The following is a 16,738-nucleotide window of genomic DNA, read 5'->3' as shown; positions in this document are numbered from 1 at the left end:
TTTGGAGCTGAGATCCATCTTCCCCTCCCCTCAGTCCCACTGTTGAGTTTCTCGCCAGTTTCTTTGTCAGACCAAGTGCTGAACCCTTTGGCATTCTTGGTGAGCTCAGTGTGCCATAGCATTTTAAATTCCCTCCAGTTTTTTGTTTGTTTGTTTTGGGTTTTTTGTTTGTTTGGTTTTGTTTGTTTGTTTGTTTTCCCAGTGATAAAACCAGCACAGACACTGTACATTGAAATTTGGGATTAAGCTGTCAGGGGACTAGGTGGATATATTTTACCCCCTGTCAGAAGGGGAAGCAAAGACAAAGTAAACAAGAAAAGTTGCAGGCCTTCTCTCTTTTAAACAAAGACTCCTGTGTTTAAAATAATAAAAATCCACTGTACAAAAGCAAAGCAACTTCCCCCAAAATAGCCTTTCCTGTTTTATCAAAGCATTCATCAAAATTGCACTTCTCCACAAAAATAAAGTCCCAGGTAGAGCACTGGAGGCCTTTTGCTTTGATTAGATTACAAAGCAGCTGAAGCAATAAGCATTATTGATTTTAGTGGTACCTGGTATGTCCTAAACAAGTCCACATGGCTGAATGTAGGTGTTAATATCTGGTGATGCCATACTGAAAACAAGAAAAAATCATGACACAGAAATACCACATCGGAGAAATAGGGCTGTTCACAAGCCATGAGAGCATGGCTCCAGCATACAATCTGTTTCCCATGCTTGGTCAGGCTGTGTCCAGCTTAGTTACTCAGGTAGTGCTTGGACTGACACTGCCTCTTAGGGGTTGACTAGGCAAGGATTTGTCAGTATAGTTTTGTTTTTCTGATGTGCCCAACAGGTAAAATCTCTGTAGAGCTACAGGCATAGTGACATGAATATCCCTACACAGGTATGGCTCATCCTCTCAGCCTCAACTTGGCCTACCCCTTAGACATAATGAGAATCAGATCTCATCACCCGTATTGCCAACTGTTATTGAGTATTTGTTCATTTTTTTATTGTGTAGGAGATTAATAGAGTCCAGGAGAAGGTATAAACATGGATAACTCCAAGCATGGACACTTTATGGGTGTCTGAGTTGTTCTGCAGAGGGACTTTGAAGAAGGAGAAAGCACAGAGGTCTGGGATCAAAATATACCAGTAAGTCGGGGAGTGAGGCATCATTGGCTCTCCAGCTGTGGCGCAGGCATTGCCCGCTGAGGTAGAAAGCAGTGATATGGTGGGGAGAAACTGTGAAGGGCCATGAAGGTGAAGATAGATGGACATTGTTTGAAGAGAGAGAGGAGGGAGACACAGCAGAGAAAAAAAGGAAAAAGGTGACCTGACTGAAATAGCAAAGTGGTTTTGAGGTTTTTTGTCTTTCTTTTCCCATTCCTTTCACAACTGCATAGAGCCACATTCATACACTGAGGCAGAGCAGTAGTCCTGAGCTGGGCTATGGCAGGCCTTAATGCCAGCCCAGAGAGAGCTGCCATGTCACACCATGCTGGCTGACTGGCTTGTTTCCAGCTGCTCTATCATAATTGAAAAGGAGTGAAAATGTGGCAAAAACTTTCCTGATGTGATTTTTCTTCATAAGTTATGTCCTGAACTTGTAACAAGGAGGCACTAAATGCCAGCAGAAGGGCTCCATGTGACCTCTCTTGAAAGACAGCCTACACTATGAAATTTTGACTCTGAACACCCTTGTTGGAGCAGTAATAAGAACAGAGGTGAGAGTTTGTTTTTTAATTTAAATATTGCATATTTATATTGACAATAGGAGCCTGAACATTGTTTGTTTAATAGGAAACCCCACGACCTGTTTATGTAAGTTATATCAACTGTGTTACCTAATGAAATATTTCCTTTAGTTCAGAGCCTTGCAAACATTTTAATCGACTGCTCTTCATTAAGACTTTCAAAAACAAAACCAATTTCTCAGCCTCTACAAGGACAAATGAAGGTTTAATGCAGCACACTAAAACTTCTGAATTGTCCTCACACAGCTCCCCTGGGACATCAGGAATCATTACCATGGAATATGTTTGCAACAGAGATTGTTTAAAACACAACAGAGAAAATCCGTGAGCCAATGCAGATCGCAATTTAATACTCAACAGGAACAGGGATACAATAAAAGCAACCTAGACTCTTTTCCCGCACTAAAATCCAAGATGTTCTTAAAAAGAGACGTGGGAAGAAACAATAATGTTTTTCCCTACAGAGATGATGCTTCTGAGATCAGTAACTGAAGGAAAGAGACTTTAAAATGCAACTCGAGCCGGATTAGCCTGACCAGCTTTGCACACTAATGCATTAAACGATCTGGTCTTTCCCACGAGGAGAAGTTACAAAACTTCAAGTCTCAGTGTGACCTCTTTTTCATTGGTACCACCCTTCTCACTAGGTTAAATCCTTATTCTGCTTCCTTCTGCCACAGCTCAGCCTGCCATTGCACCTACCAGCCACAGGCTCTCTCTGGCTGTAGGATTGGGCAGGAGACCCTCCAAATGCATAAGCTGTGACCTGCACAGCACCGAAACTCCTGCTCCTCCTGCCCAAAGTCTGGTGCTCTCCCAGCTGACGGACCAGGCCAAAGTGACCCATCTGGGAAGTGCAGGCAAGATGCTCACCCTGCTAACATATGCCCTGCAAGATCTGTATTCCCTTTTTAGTTGAAAGAGATCCAACTATTTTTCTGTTTGCTCTGTTACAAGGACCCACCACTGCCACCAAAGCCCTGCTGTTAGGTGGCCGTCTGCCTGCACAGCAAGATGTTTGCATAGCATCTTAAAAAAATATATTCCTTATCTCCTCCAGAGATATGCACCAGACACAAGCATCCTGTGAGCAGGATCTGGTCTGGGGCCCTGAATGGGACCCTCCTTTCACATATCATCAATCCAAAACAAGTGCCATGAAACCCTACCTTTTTTTAAGGCTTTCTTTTTCTTTTTGTGATGGAGGTTGCTTAAAATTACTGCAAGAACTAACCTTTGTTTCTCTTTGAAATACTCTGTGTATTTGATTGTACATGAAAAATGCTGTGTAAGGGGTCATAAGACAAAGACTTTTATGATCAAGATTTCATCTAATAGTTTCACGGGCCAAATTCAAATTTGGAATCACTCAAAGTTAACAGGTTGACACCAGGAATATGCTTGTGGCAACATGCTTAATGAATATTGGCTAGGTCACGATGCTGCTTTATACCCAAGTGGATTGCTCTCTTAATTTGAAATGTATAGCTTAATACCTTAGATCTCAATTATAGGGTAAAAGAGAAATAAAAGAAATAAAAGTCACAGCTTTCCTGTAATTAGTCATGTGGGATAGTTCAAACAGAGCTTCATTGCTGGTATCACAGATCTTTCTTTTTCCTTCCTAGGGATGCTAGTCAGAAGAAAAAACATCCTGCAGATTCTGGAGTACAGTAACAGAGACTGCAGAGTTCCTTTTACTCAATCATCTGTAAATCACTTGCAAAAGGTTAATTCCAGAAATCTGTTTGCCTTTTTATAGAGGGTAATTGCAAACACTGTCAGATCATCGGAAAGGAAGGACAGGCAGGAGTACACTTGTGTGTTGAGCTGAAAAAATCCAATGTGTATCCTCCAAAGGAACACAGTCAGGAGTCAGAGAGAAGGCTGGCAGACCAGTCCTTACAGTCTCTGCACTTTTACTGATCAATAAGAGAGATCTGTACACATATTTCATTACAAAAGGTAGGAAGTGTTCTCTTCTAGGTTTGTTCTGTTCTGTTGACACCACATTTTTCCTTTTGCAATATTTTATGTTAATTCACCACCTATTTTCAAAGGAGGTGTAAAAGAGTGAGGAAGAGCCAGAGCACATGTTCAGTTGTGAACTTTGGTTTTGCATTTCCAGTGGCTTTCAGTTAGACTGTTTAAAAAAGCTTGATGAGGACTTGCACTGATGCTTTACAAAATGTCCTGGTGATCCCACCGAATCTGTTAAGCCTCCATATGTTCAGATGTTGGCTGACATATTACTTTCTTTACTCTTGCATGTTAAGGATAGTAGGTAGCTTCTCTAAGCCACGATTTACATTTACACTCCATAATAACTTATAATAGGACAAAACAGAGTAATTTGCCATTTCCCTCTATGCAGATGTAACTATGTTTGGATACTTGGCAAAACTCTGCGTGTTTCTAAAATAGATGGCAAATTCTATTATTAGAAATGTTAAGTTTTGAGTGTAGGTACTTTCTGTTCTTGAAGTTACAGTGCTTGTAAAAGCAAAGAATTATGTGTCCTGGTAATTGCAAGCAAAATTCAGCTGTTAACCTGTTTTCCTGCCACTGTGTATGTTTACATACTTGAAGCAGACTGGGAACACCATTAATGTTGATGTAAGATGTGCCAGCCTTTGTTCTGGGTTGTTGAGAAAGGCCAGAAATTTTGGAAGCCTGGACCAAGGAATTCTATATCCAACTTGTGCCTAAAGCTCCTGGAAGCAGAAAGGGCACAACCCTGAATAGTCAGAAGCCCTTTAGCATGCTAATCTTTCCAGCATCTCATAAGACCAGCAGGCTCTTTCAGCAGCTACTGCATTTCCCCCTTTAAACTTACCCCTCTTTCTTTATTCCCAGCATCTGTTCATTCAGTTTAAACAACTTCCTGTTTTCCTAATAGAGGGAGAACTGATTAGACACAGAGCCTATTTGCTGTACTCTAGCCAAAATAGTGCATAGGGTGGTTATTTTTATTATTTCTAGCTGCACTTCTGGAGATCCCATTAATACTGAGGCTCCCTGATACAGCTTTGGTATGTGCAGGAAGAAAACTGAGGCCAAGGGGGAAAGAGGTATAAGGAAATAAAGGCCATGAATACACGGCTGGAGCCAGCTGTCCCCAGACTCACTCAGCAGCTGTTTAGAGATGCTGGGCCAAGAGCCAGCTCCAACCTGGAAGCTGTGGCAGCATATCAGGTGAGAGAACCTGCCCACAGGCAGGCAAAACATGCTAGCAAAGGTTCAGTGCTCAGCTGACACAGCGTGGTAGCTTCCAGGCATCTGGAAGTCAGCTCTGGACCTCCAGCCACAGCCCAGCACTGTGCCCATCCTGCCATACCTGTGGTGCCACTGTGCCCTGGAGCTCGTGCAATTATGCCAAAAGCAGAGTTCCCATATCCCCTGCCAGCCTCCAGCCCCTCCACCACCCTGTCTCCATCCTCAGGATTTCCTGCCTCCCTTTCCACAGCCTACTCTTGCAATTTTTAGATATATTTCATTTAAGCAAAAGCTCTACAACCTGGTGGACATAATGTGAAGTTTGAGTGGTGTCACCCAGTGAAGTGTCCTTCAGCAGAGGCCACAAGCCCGACTGCTGGACCACACACCCAGCAGACATGTCCCTGGCCTCCTGTGAGTCATGCCAGGCAGTGACTGCTCTTACACAGGCCAGGCTGACTCTCAGCTTTACCTTTCCATTTATTCCCAGATTTAATTTGCATGTAAGCAACTGTAGCACTTCTCAGTGGAGAGCTGCGGAACAGGACAGGCTCCTGTGGCAGCAGCAGCAGGGCAGGGCCCCGAGCATGTGACAGGCAAGAGAGGTGGCAGTGGGTCTAAGAGGTGCGTGAGGAGTTTGCAGTTCACACCACAAACAGAGCTGACAGCTGAGGGCATCGAATCTGAGAGGAGAAGCTGAGCTCTCCTCCCCCGGACTTGGCTCAGATGCCTCTTTAAGGGAAAGTCTGATAGCAGACCCTGGTCCTAGAGTGCTGCTCTGTCCTGGGCATGTGTCCCACTCCCAGCCTCCGCAGTGGGAGGGCAGGCAGGGAACGAGGACAGACTACAGCTCAGCTTCAGTGCTTTTTCTCCAAACAAACAAAACCACCAAGATTAACTTGCTCAAGCAACAATGATTCAAATTCTATTTCTCTTAATGCAGATGGGGGAAAAAAAATTTAAAAAGCCAGTTCAGGTTGGAGGCTTCAAGTTGGGATGATACGAGCCTTTCCTACCTGGACATTCCTTGCGTTGTGCATGGCCAGAAGTGGGGCCACAGCCAAAAAGAGATCTGCTCTGGCCACACTGAGCTGAACCAGTTGTGGTCTATCAGTCTGGAGCGTCTCCTAAGCCTGGCTGCATGGATGCTATACGTGGGACACACATTGCTCAGAACAGAACGTCGACTAAAGAGGCCACAGACATCACAGAGACAAACAGTGTTTCACCATTCATTGCACGTGAAGCCCAAGCTCTCAGGATAATACCAGGGATGTGTTTTGTTCCACACTAATTGTATTCTTTCCCTATTTTACTGTGCCATTACATACAATGTCTCCAGTTCAAAAGGCAGTAGTGTGTACCAGTACTCACTGGTGGCCTCTTTGCAGTTACAGATAGCCAGTAGGGTTATACTAAAAGAACATGAACTGGTGTGCACCATGGCACTCATAAAATAACATATCCACAATTTGGGGCATCCTGGGTATATATACAGCATGACTTCCCCTCCCAGTAGGCCATTAGGCACTGAAACAGTCCCTTTGTTGTTTAAAAGTCTTATTTTTATCCATATTCTCAAGACAATAATGATTACTACATAGCAGAAGACGCACACGTACAAACATTGATTCATGGACATGGAGTCAGGCTTGTGCTGTGCCCATTCACAGAGACCTGGGAACAAAACTCACCAATGACTGAACAGCCTTTTACCCATGCCAACTGCAGGAGCAGCCCAAACAGCTTTGCACTTACATGATACAAAAGGGAAAATTCAAAACAGTCTCAAACCTTTCAGACTGTTGCCTACCTTTTCCTGAAGGGAAGAAGCAATCCATCTCCACACTGCTGCGGGAATGGGAAATGCAGAGAGCGCTGCTGGGGACCAGACCCTCCTGAGGTGGGCTCCGCTCTGTGGTCCGGACCAAACACCAGCCTGGCCTTTCACTTGGCCTCTCCAGCAGCTCCACTGTCTGCCCCACCTGAATGCTCAGCTCGCTGCTGTGGCCTGCTGTGAAGTCCTGGAGCACCACAGTTAGTTCACACCCTCCAGACAACTGCCCAGGGTCAACAGAAAAAAAAAAAAAAAAAAAAAGAAAAGGAATAGACGTTAGAGGAGGTAGGATGAAAGCAATCATCTTTGCATCATATTTACACTGGCAAAGACAGGATTTGTATTCCTTAGTAGCCAAGTTAATAATTTCTTTTGTCAAAGTTCAACATGTTGTGGCCCTGGTTTCCTTTACTTCTTATTGATTTTCCTGGGCTGAAGTGAGACACCAAAGCTACCCACCCCCTAACCTTTTGAATGCTAGCTGTGGGGGAATTTTCAAGCTGTGAATTTTCTAGCTGTGAGTGTCCATCAGAAACCCTGGGGGTTTTTGTGTTGTTTTAGTTTCTGGGGTGACTTTCTAGAAGGGCAATAGCCCAGGCTGCCTCAGCGCTGTGCCTCAGGGCAGGACAAATTCCAGCTTGCCCCTCTACAGCTTGACCTAGACATATTCCCACATGCCACCAGTGCAGTGAGGAAACAGCTTCTCTTTTCTTGCAAGACAAGAAACATACCCTCATCTCCCCCGTCTTGCTCTAGGGACCTCTTGGGAGACTAGGAAATCCTGAGGGGACAGATCAGAAAAGCTCCTCCCATGCTTTCTGATGGAACCCAGAGGTGTAAATATATAAACACAGAGTGATTGATTATATGCTGACTTCCAGGATTTGTACCTAAGAATAAATGTATCATCTTACTTCCGTACTGAGCACTGGCAACCTGCTGCTTTCCTTCAGCCTCACACCCTGTGACTCTGGATGAACAATTCTCGTCTCTGTGTAATCACAGTCTCTCTATAACCAGAGACTGGATATATAAGCACTTGTGCATACAGCAGAGCAAAATAGAAGAAGGGATTGCACAAGCTTCTTTTTAACAAAGCTTGGGTTTTTTACAGATTTGGATCTCAGAGTTGGATTCTTTTGTGTCTAAAAAGGTGTGAGAACAAATCTAAGTTTTTCTGGCATGAGGAATCTTTCTTAATGCCTCTCTGCAATGTGGATTTCTTGCTGTCTGCCCATTGTTAGGGGCCCTCCTTCTTTGTCCTACATGCTGCCTACTGCCCTGAAGTATCCACAGATCTCTGAGGTCCTTATTCCAGTGTCACAGTTGGTAGAAATTTTGATGGAAATTAGTTCACTGATCCAAAAGTTATTAAGATGAGAATAGTAAACAAGCTGATTTAAAACAGAATAATACCATAAACCTAATTTTCTTAGTATATGAAGCTAAAACAAAGGATAACATGCAATATTTTTAAAGGAACAACTTGTCAATCCAACGGAATTAGAGTAAATCTTGTAAGATGCAAAATCAGTGAAAACTGGGGTCTGCTTATCAGCTTGAATGGGGGAACCCTTGAGGAGATCACATTCATTTCTACAGACTTTATTCTTCAGCTGGTACAATCTCAAAATCCCTTATCTTAGCCCAAGCAGCCCCAAATACACACTCCCATGGGAACAGCCTGTCTCCCCACTCAGTGGCATAGGGGTCTGTGTGTCCAATGCAGATGTGAGAGAAATCCCACTCACAGGGGTGATATTCACAGTTACAGAAAGGGGTCAGTGGACAAGGACTGGTTCTCACCTGTCCTGTGTCTCTGCCGTAGACGAAATGCTAGATTTGGGGAAGAAGAAGGAAATATTTCTCTGAAAGATTATTTGTAAATAAATAGAAAAAACAAACAAAACAAACCATGGCAGCTGTTTGAGGCCATTCAGACGAACTGCTGGCATTAATCCCGACAGAAAGAGCTCAGTGGGTTGATGAAAGCACACAAGAGATCATTTTAGCACCTATTTGGGCAGTTTATCAGCAAACCAACCTCTTGTCACACTGACATAATCTCCACGTAACTGGAGTACAGACATTCACAGGTATGGCAAGAATAAGATATTGCTATGACATTTGCTGAGGTTCCTTTGCTATGGACTAATTTGGGGAGTATGACATCTTCTTGATCCAATATGATATCTGATTTTGTATGGTGTGGGATACTTAAGACACAAGAAAAAACCTGATTACTTCTTGCTAAATACACTGACAAATCTCACCAAATGTGATGAATTTCCCCTTAACTCTTCCAACTGTTCCTTGCTAGGTAAATTTTCTGTCCCCCAAATTACGCCATCTATCATATCTTCTCTGAAAGTAATCAAGTCTCTCCTTCTTTTAGGGGAAAACATGCGAACAAATACTCTGCTATATCAACTTATCACGCATAGAGCTATTTAGAGCATTTCCATGCCCTGTCCCCGAGTACCACTAGGTGTCCGTGTTTGCCATCACACAGCAAGTGAATTTGCTATAAAGAATTAACTCTTGCTCGTCTTCAATGTGCTTATCTAAGGATGAGGTGCAGTGTCTGGGATGAAGGAGCTGGTTCAGAGAGGATCCCAAGACTCACTGCTTTCAATAATAAAGGCAGAGCATGTTATAGAATATTAAAAAATTTTCTGCAGATGGTGCAGATTGAATTTTGAAAGATAAGTAATTTTTATTGCTTAGGCAGGAAATGTGAAACAGCCCTGAAATAATCCAGGGGTAAAGGCCTGGTCAAGACAGCACTTGGGGAAGTTTGGGGCTAACAAAACATTTCCTAGGGAGCATCCGCCTGGGAAGTGCTGCCCTAAGCAGCTGCCTGCTCCATGCCTGAGATTCTGCCCTCCTCACTGGGGCCTGAGTGGCAGCCAACCTAACAGGCCTTCTGAAATAACTAAACATCTGTGACACAAACAGATGCTTCTATTTGGGCAACACCTGTAAACACTATCCCAGAGGATGCAGGTGTGCCCCATGACCCTCAGGTACCATCCAGCCCTGTGCGCCTGTTTGCTCTGACTCATTAAAAATAGCAATTTAATATAATGAGAACTGGAAGTAATCATCCCCTGTAGGAGCTGCTTGGCACCTGATGTGATCAAGCTCTTCCTCAGCAGGGGAGACATTCACCCCCCTAGCTTTAGAAGCATACCTTTGATGTGTAAGGGAGGGAGCCAACCTCCCTCAGCTTCCTGGAAGCGGTATGAATTTATATTATCTGCTCCTCCAGCATCCTCTGAACGAAACTGTGGATCAGGGTTTTCGGTGTGCTCCAACTCACCACTTGGAGCCAGTGCTAAAATAACACATTTTCTGGGAAAGAGCCCATCTTTGGCAGGTGGAATTAAGCAGTTTCTGTTTTACAGGTAGGTGCAGGTAGTAGGTACAAGCAGTTAGCTCAGGTAGGGGCCCATAGATCATTTTTAGGTGCCACTTGCAAAGAACAGAAAAGGAGCTCCCTTCTTTTGCCCAAAGCCTTCCAAGTGTTTCTCAGGCCTGTTCTGTGTCTTACAAACCACCACACCACAATGAACATTTACTTACCAAATTAGCCCACAGCAAAGTAATCTCTCTAGAAAACTTACAATATACTAATACATACACAATTTGTAAACCACTGAGGAATAATGCAAATACATCTGATTCCCGATGACAGAAATCCTTTCACCTATGAAGTGATCGCTCAAGCCATTAGTTACTTAATTTGTTTTTAGGGAGCAATTTTCCAGTCTCAGAGAAGTGCATCATGCTTCTCTCTATGTTGGAGCACACAAATAGGAATACAGATAGGCTGCTGGTTTCTCACACATACTGCATTTGTTTTGGAAAGAGAAAGAAAATAGAGAATGCCCTTAAGGTTGAACTTCACAGGTAAATGGCTTCATATTTTAACATGTAACGTTCACTTTTATTATTCCTGTGATTAAAACCACCATTAAAGCCACTGACTGGATATATTTAAAACCCAGACAGCACCCTAATCTGTATATGGCACAACAAGATTGGTGAGACACATAAAAATAAAAATAACAATGCAACATGCCTTTGCAGAGCACAAGGCATAACTGAAAGATCTGACACAGGGACAGATCTAATGAATTGCACAGCAAGCAACAGCCTTAAAATCAGGAAGAAAAGGAAATGGAAGAAGCAAGTAACAAAATGTAATGAGGAAGCAAGAGGGCCCCAGGCAGTCTGGAGCCATATGCCCTGAAAGAAGCCAGCAGCAGCCCCAGCCTGCCTCCACAGTGCCTGCCATCAGCAAACCATCTCCCATCCTCTGCCTTCACATGTTCCTGGGCTAGAAAGCATCACTGTGCATTCGACAAGTGAGTGTTTCATGAGGATGTTCTACCACAGGTCAAACCTGAGCTAGGATGGAGCCCTGCCCTATGTCACCAGTGCAGGCAGAGGCCCAACCACACCATTGACCCTCTGCTGCAGGACACTGCTCACACACCTCAGACCATCAATGTGAGCAGTTTACGTCAGACACTGACCCTGGTGAACGAGCTCCGTCGCTCACATGAACTTTTTTGCTCCTGGGAACACCCAAGTGCCCATCAGCTGCAGGAGGGTGAAGTGCAAGCAACCAAAATGATCCCAGGCACCTCTCCTACTCTGCTGCAGAGGCATCCAGGGTGCTCCAAGTGAAGGAGCCAGCTCAGCTCCAGGGACCAGCAGGTACTGGTTAGTGCAGGATTACCATGAGATGATATTTCCTGAATCATAGTGTGTGTTCATGGCCACTGCTGCACCTGTTTAGTTTTCAGCCACAAAGCAGCAGCCAGAGGAAGTAAGGCTGAACACCAGAGGCATATTTTTCATCATACTGCAGACAGAAAACACCTATCAGGTCACAGGCTGTCCTTCCTTCTCTCTAAAATAGATTTTAAGTAGTACTAAATCCACTCCAGTTGAAAGTAAAGTGGGAACAATTAGCTCTGTAATAGGGTGAGCAGGTATTTGGGAGGTGCATGTCTGAAGTCTGTTTAAGTATTTTGAAATATGCCAACATTGTTGTAGAAATCCACACTAGCTGGTTATTTACATCTATTGAATAGCACACAGAGCTCTGCTAGTTTAAACAAAGCATCCTGTGTGGTGCAGCACTGTGGCCTAATATAAATTGCTAGTTTTCTGTTGCTTTTAGGCTTTCTGCCCATCTGGTTTTGGATGAAAGCCAGTTTTGGATAGAAGCATTTAGTCACCATAAACAGCCTATTTCAAGAGGGTGAGAGAGGCAGTGAGAGCAAGAATGGGATTTGCATTTTTATCAAGAGCTTAAAAAAAAGTGAGTAAAACCACTTATATGTTGTTTCTGTCTGTGCTGAAATAAATCCATGAGCTGTCACTCTAGCTGGAGGACAGGAATGAGAAATCTTATCCCCCGCAGAGCTCCTTGTGAAAATTTCTGTAATATCATAGAGATTTTCTTTTTACTGGGAGGTTAGAGAGGGAGAGATCAAATTCAGAAAAAGCCTTTGAGGAATTTCAGTGCTAGAGAATTCCTTTACTTTTCTTACTCTTTAACAGGCTCTGTTTGGAGGGTGAACTCTGAGTCACCTATGTTCCAGCCTCTAAAGCTTCTGCAGCTCTAAAGGATGCTGAACTGTGAGCTCCAGCAATTCTGGTGACTGCTTTATTGCATCTGTATGGAGGTGCTTCTGTGGGGACAGACTGTATTTCAGGAGCTATGAGCTGAACCAAGAATAACCTGCTGTGGTCAGTAGAATGGCTCTGGACTGAGTTCAGAATTGGAAATTCACTGGGGAACACCTGGCTCATCTCCGAGTCTTTCTTAGTCCTCAGGCCCCTCTACCCATTTTCCACTAAGATGGATTTGGTGCTTCCCACTCTTTCTGTTTTGTCTGACTGAACAGAGAGGAGCACTGCTTGAGCTTCACGGGAAGGTCTGTTTATATTTAGCCAATTAGTCAAACACATGGCTAGGATAATGGTGACATCCTGTAGTTCAAATGTACCATCTTTGCTCTTCTCAGCAAGGAGATAAGAGAGGCATCTGGATGTGCAGCATTATAAATATAAACACAGCAAGTTATTCCACAGCAGGAAGAAGAGACAGAGATGGCACGTGGGACATATAAATATGCTAACAGAAAGGAAATTTGGTGTTATAGTCTCAAATAGCACATACCTTTCCTGTCCAGCATCTCTTGCTGGAGTCTCCACTAGAAAACCATAGACTGTGTTGGATTTTGGACTATGGCATATGCTGACATCTGCAGAACAGCTTGAATGGAGCTGTCTGAATTATTTCGGGAACCTTTTTTCCAGAAAGTAAGACTAAAGTCGATCCAAATGAAACAGCACTTCTAACTATAAAAAATTCTTTTGAAGATAAAGACAACCAGATTCACTTTGTTTCACTCAACGAATTGAACCAGAGCATGTCTGTGTTTGATCCTATAAGACTGACATTTTCCTCATGGTATTTGGCTCAAAGAGCTGGTACCCAAATTCCATTCCTTTTTCTTCCCTGGAGAGGCACAAAATGGAGCAGATATTGCCTGTGCTCCTCAGACACACTGCCAGCACGACTGGCTCCAAAACCCTGCCGGCGCTGCAGAGGGTAAGAAAGGTGATCAAGGCAGATGGCTGAAAGCCTCCAAGGTAAACCCTACCTGCTGTCTTTTGCAAGCACAAGATGTTCTAAACTCACCCAGGGTTAATAAAAATGCAAGAATAGATTGAGATCAGGAAGCACCAACTAGTTGCTTTCTTTTCTACGTGCGCCACAGTGTGAGCAATCTTGATCTGGGGGATCAAACGTTCCAGTCACAGACGATTCATCAGACACCAATTCCCAAGACACTCCTAGCAAGTACACAAAATCTGATCATGTATTCTGGCCAGGAAGTTCATGAAACACCTTCAGGTATAAATAGCAGATGCAAAATGTGCACAGTAAAACATCTTTCTTCACAGCTGATGAGTTTAAAATAGAAACCCAGCTGCCTGCATCACATACCTGATGCTGGTGGAAAAGGAGAATTTAAGTCCAACAGAAGCTTTAGAAAAACAAGGGACAAGAATATGAGCTTTTGCAAAGGGTGGGCAATACACACATCTGTCCTTATCTAACTGGGGCATTCTGCCTTGACCAGAGTTTTGAGAAGGGAGGAATGAAAAAATCTTACAGAAGACTTGTTTGCTCCTCAGTGCTCCCAGCTGAGTATGACCCCCCACTAATTGTTTATCATCAGAGAACCTACGTTTTCCCTGATATCAACATCAGAGAATAATTAGGACCTACAGGTCCCTGATTAGCCACCTCAGCTTTTAAATTACAGCAAAATGAATATAGTTACCTGAAGAACTGGGAACAATGGTTCATAGTAACCAGAGGAGAAACATCAGAATGATGCCCTCTTGGAAAGGAAACAAATGAAACTCAGAGAAAAAGCACAGTAAGATCATGTAGGGATGCTTTAGAACAAACTGAATCTCAGTTTGTGCACTGAATCAATTTTGCTCAATACACATTGCTCCCCAGATTATATTTCCCTTATAATCTGGATAATTATTTTAGACAGGTACATTGCTGTCTGCACAGTTACACTTTTAATGAAATTATGAAAAGTGATAAAATTTCAAACAATACTTGCGACTGATCTTCCCTCCCCTGTTCAAGCAAAAAGCAGACATTTCCAAGACTAGAAGTTATAGATTGCTTCAAAGCTATGCTTTCCTGGTCCTGATGTAAGAAGTGAGTGCTTGAAGGCAGAAAAGTGATAATCTTATATTCTCTTCTTTACCTCTGCTAGCATGGAAGAATCAGGATTCAGTAGCCAAGTGCCACTCTGTTTTAGATTCAAATTAGACTGATTGCATTAGATAAATACCCTCTCCAGTGGACAGTCATGGCCAGCTTCCAGCAGACCCTCTGCTGATCTTCACTGGCCTGCCTCAGGTGCTCTGGAACACACAACTCCATAATAAATGCTGGATATCTGAAGGCACCGTGGATAGGGAGCACAGCACACAGAAAAGCAAAAGCCTGCACTGATGCTTGGTAGCATCATAGGAAACCCCAGCACTCCTCCTTCAGGGATATTAGCTTCTAAAAATGGGTGAGGATCTGAACAAAGAAACCAAAACCACAATGAAGTATTTAAAATATCCCCTGATGTTTTTTCTGCTCAAATTGATGAATTTGTAGAACAGATGTTTTACATAAAACTGGCTTTGTTTTTAATTGGAGGAGATTATTTAAACTATGTCTAGGCCATATGGTCCTGTAAGTCTGACTCCCCTCTGCCATTGCTGGAGAGGCTAGCTTGGCATCCCTCTCCATTTTCAAGTCATTTCCTTTTTACGGATTTAATAGCTGCTATTTTTCTTTTTTATTGTTGGTCCCTAGGTCCCATTACTGTAAATCAGGGCCTGAGGCCCAAAATTAATTCAAAGGTGGATTTGGAGAAGTTGCTTTGAATGATTTTCGGTGGTAGGTTGGTCTAACAGAACATAAAGGTAAATCCAGATTTGAGATGCAGAAAATGCATTGGGAAGAATGATGACAGTGAGTTCCTCTCCAAGCTGCCAAAGGAAGACCTGCTCCTGGCTGGCACATTTTCCTGCTCCTTCTCCCCTTGCAAGTGTCACACTGCAGAGCTGCCAGGGAGGCTTCAGGCTGGAAGAACATGTGATGGCTGAGGGCACTTCCCTGCCCCAGCACCGCACTGGGCATGTGGCTGGGCTCAGTGCAACCTGGCCATCTGGGGCCTATTTCTATTGCACCCAATGCAGCCCATGAATTTTCATCAGTTGAGAGTAATAATGCTACTGGTAAATTTAAATCACACTTTAAGAGGCTGGGGGTGCAATGTAAACTATGGATGCTGTTTGGGTGAGGTGGTTGCAGTGAGTCTGATAGCAGCTGGAGGCAGCCAGGCAACCCCATGGATCCTTCTCCTTTTGTCCCAATCTGTTTTCTCCAATACTGGTAGTTTACTGGTTGTTATATTAAAGTATCATCCTAATGATATGCTTCACCTCAGTGTTCCCATTAATCACCACATAAAACCAGGCCACTGCTGCTGCATGGGTGAACTCTGCTTGAAGCAAAGCCAACTTTGAGCACAGGAGTTTGCCCTCAGAGAGTGTTTGGCATTGAGAAAAAAGGAACTTGGGAGAGATGATTACTTGAGTTTGAGTCCTCCCTATTGCTTGCCTTGTGCACTGCACCCACTGAGCCTTTCCAGCATTACTGCATGATCTTCAGCCATCACGACAGTTGCAGTTTGAGTCCCACAGTTAAATCCTGAGGCTTTCATTCCCTTCTCCATAATACTGCTATTTACTTGAGGTGACCTCATTTGCCAAGTGATGTAACAGGGTGCACGATCGAGCCTGGCACGTCTAAGCAGATGTTTTCAGTGGACACAGAAACAGCATTATGAAAGAAAATATCGCCTAAAACCTGAGCAGCACAAGAGATTACAATGGCCTTTATGCAGATCAGCTTACCTAAAATAGTGTTGAAAGGCCTTTGGCTCCATCATATGCTTCCCTTCTGAAATGAAAGACTGTTGCTTGTACTACTGTAATGTGACTCCCAAAGGAACCAGCAGCTGCAGGTTTTGAATTTTATCATTCTTGGCCACTCTGTTTGATAGAGTTGACTGAAGCATGCCCAAAGGACACTCCTCCCATAAAATTTTCTTCTTTAACTACAATAATAAAAAATGGTCGCACGCTTTTTTTTTTTGGTGTGTTTTGTTTTAGTTTCTAACAAGGTAATAAATTCTATTTCAAACAAGAATATAAATCCAAGGAGTTTGATAGTTGATCTGACTTGCTTTGTTTCAACTAAAAGGAAATGCTCATTGACTTTGCCATTTACATTTGCTGTCATGTCACATTATCAGGAGGGCTAAATATG

General features: G+C 43.4%; 1 protein-coding gene across 2 annotated transcripts in view; it reads right to left on the bottom strand.

Annotated features, from left to right (window-relative positions):
- KALRN (kalirin RhoGEF kinase) overlaps positions 1 to 16,738 on the bottom strand; it is a 506,307-nt gene that overhangs the window by 91,804 nt on the left and 397,765 nt on the right. For both annotated transcript variants that reach the window (XM_032693924.1, XM_032693926.1), the window contains exons 35-36: positions 8,599 to 8,628; positions 6,769 to 7,015 (exon numbers count right to left, since the gene is read on the bottom strand). In XM_032693924.1, coding sequence (XP_032549815.1) covers positions 6,769 to 7,015; positions 8,599 to 8,628 — 277 coding nt within the window. The remainder of the gene's footprint in view (positions 1 to 6,768; positions 7,016 to 8,598; positions 8,629 to 16,738) is intronic.

This window comes from Chiroxiphia lanceolata, chromosome 7, assembly GCF_009829145.1.
Source record: "Chiroxiphia lanceolata isolate bChiLan1 chromosome 7, bChiLan1.pri, whole genome shotgun sequence".
In the NCBI taxonomy this organism is placed as follows: Eukaryota; Metazoa; Chordata; class Aves; order Passeriformes; family Pipridae; genus Chiroxiphia; species Chiroxiphia lanceolata.
This window is presented reverse-complemented; position numbering and strand designations above follow the sequence as displayed.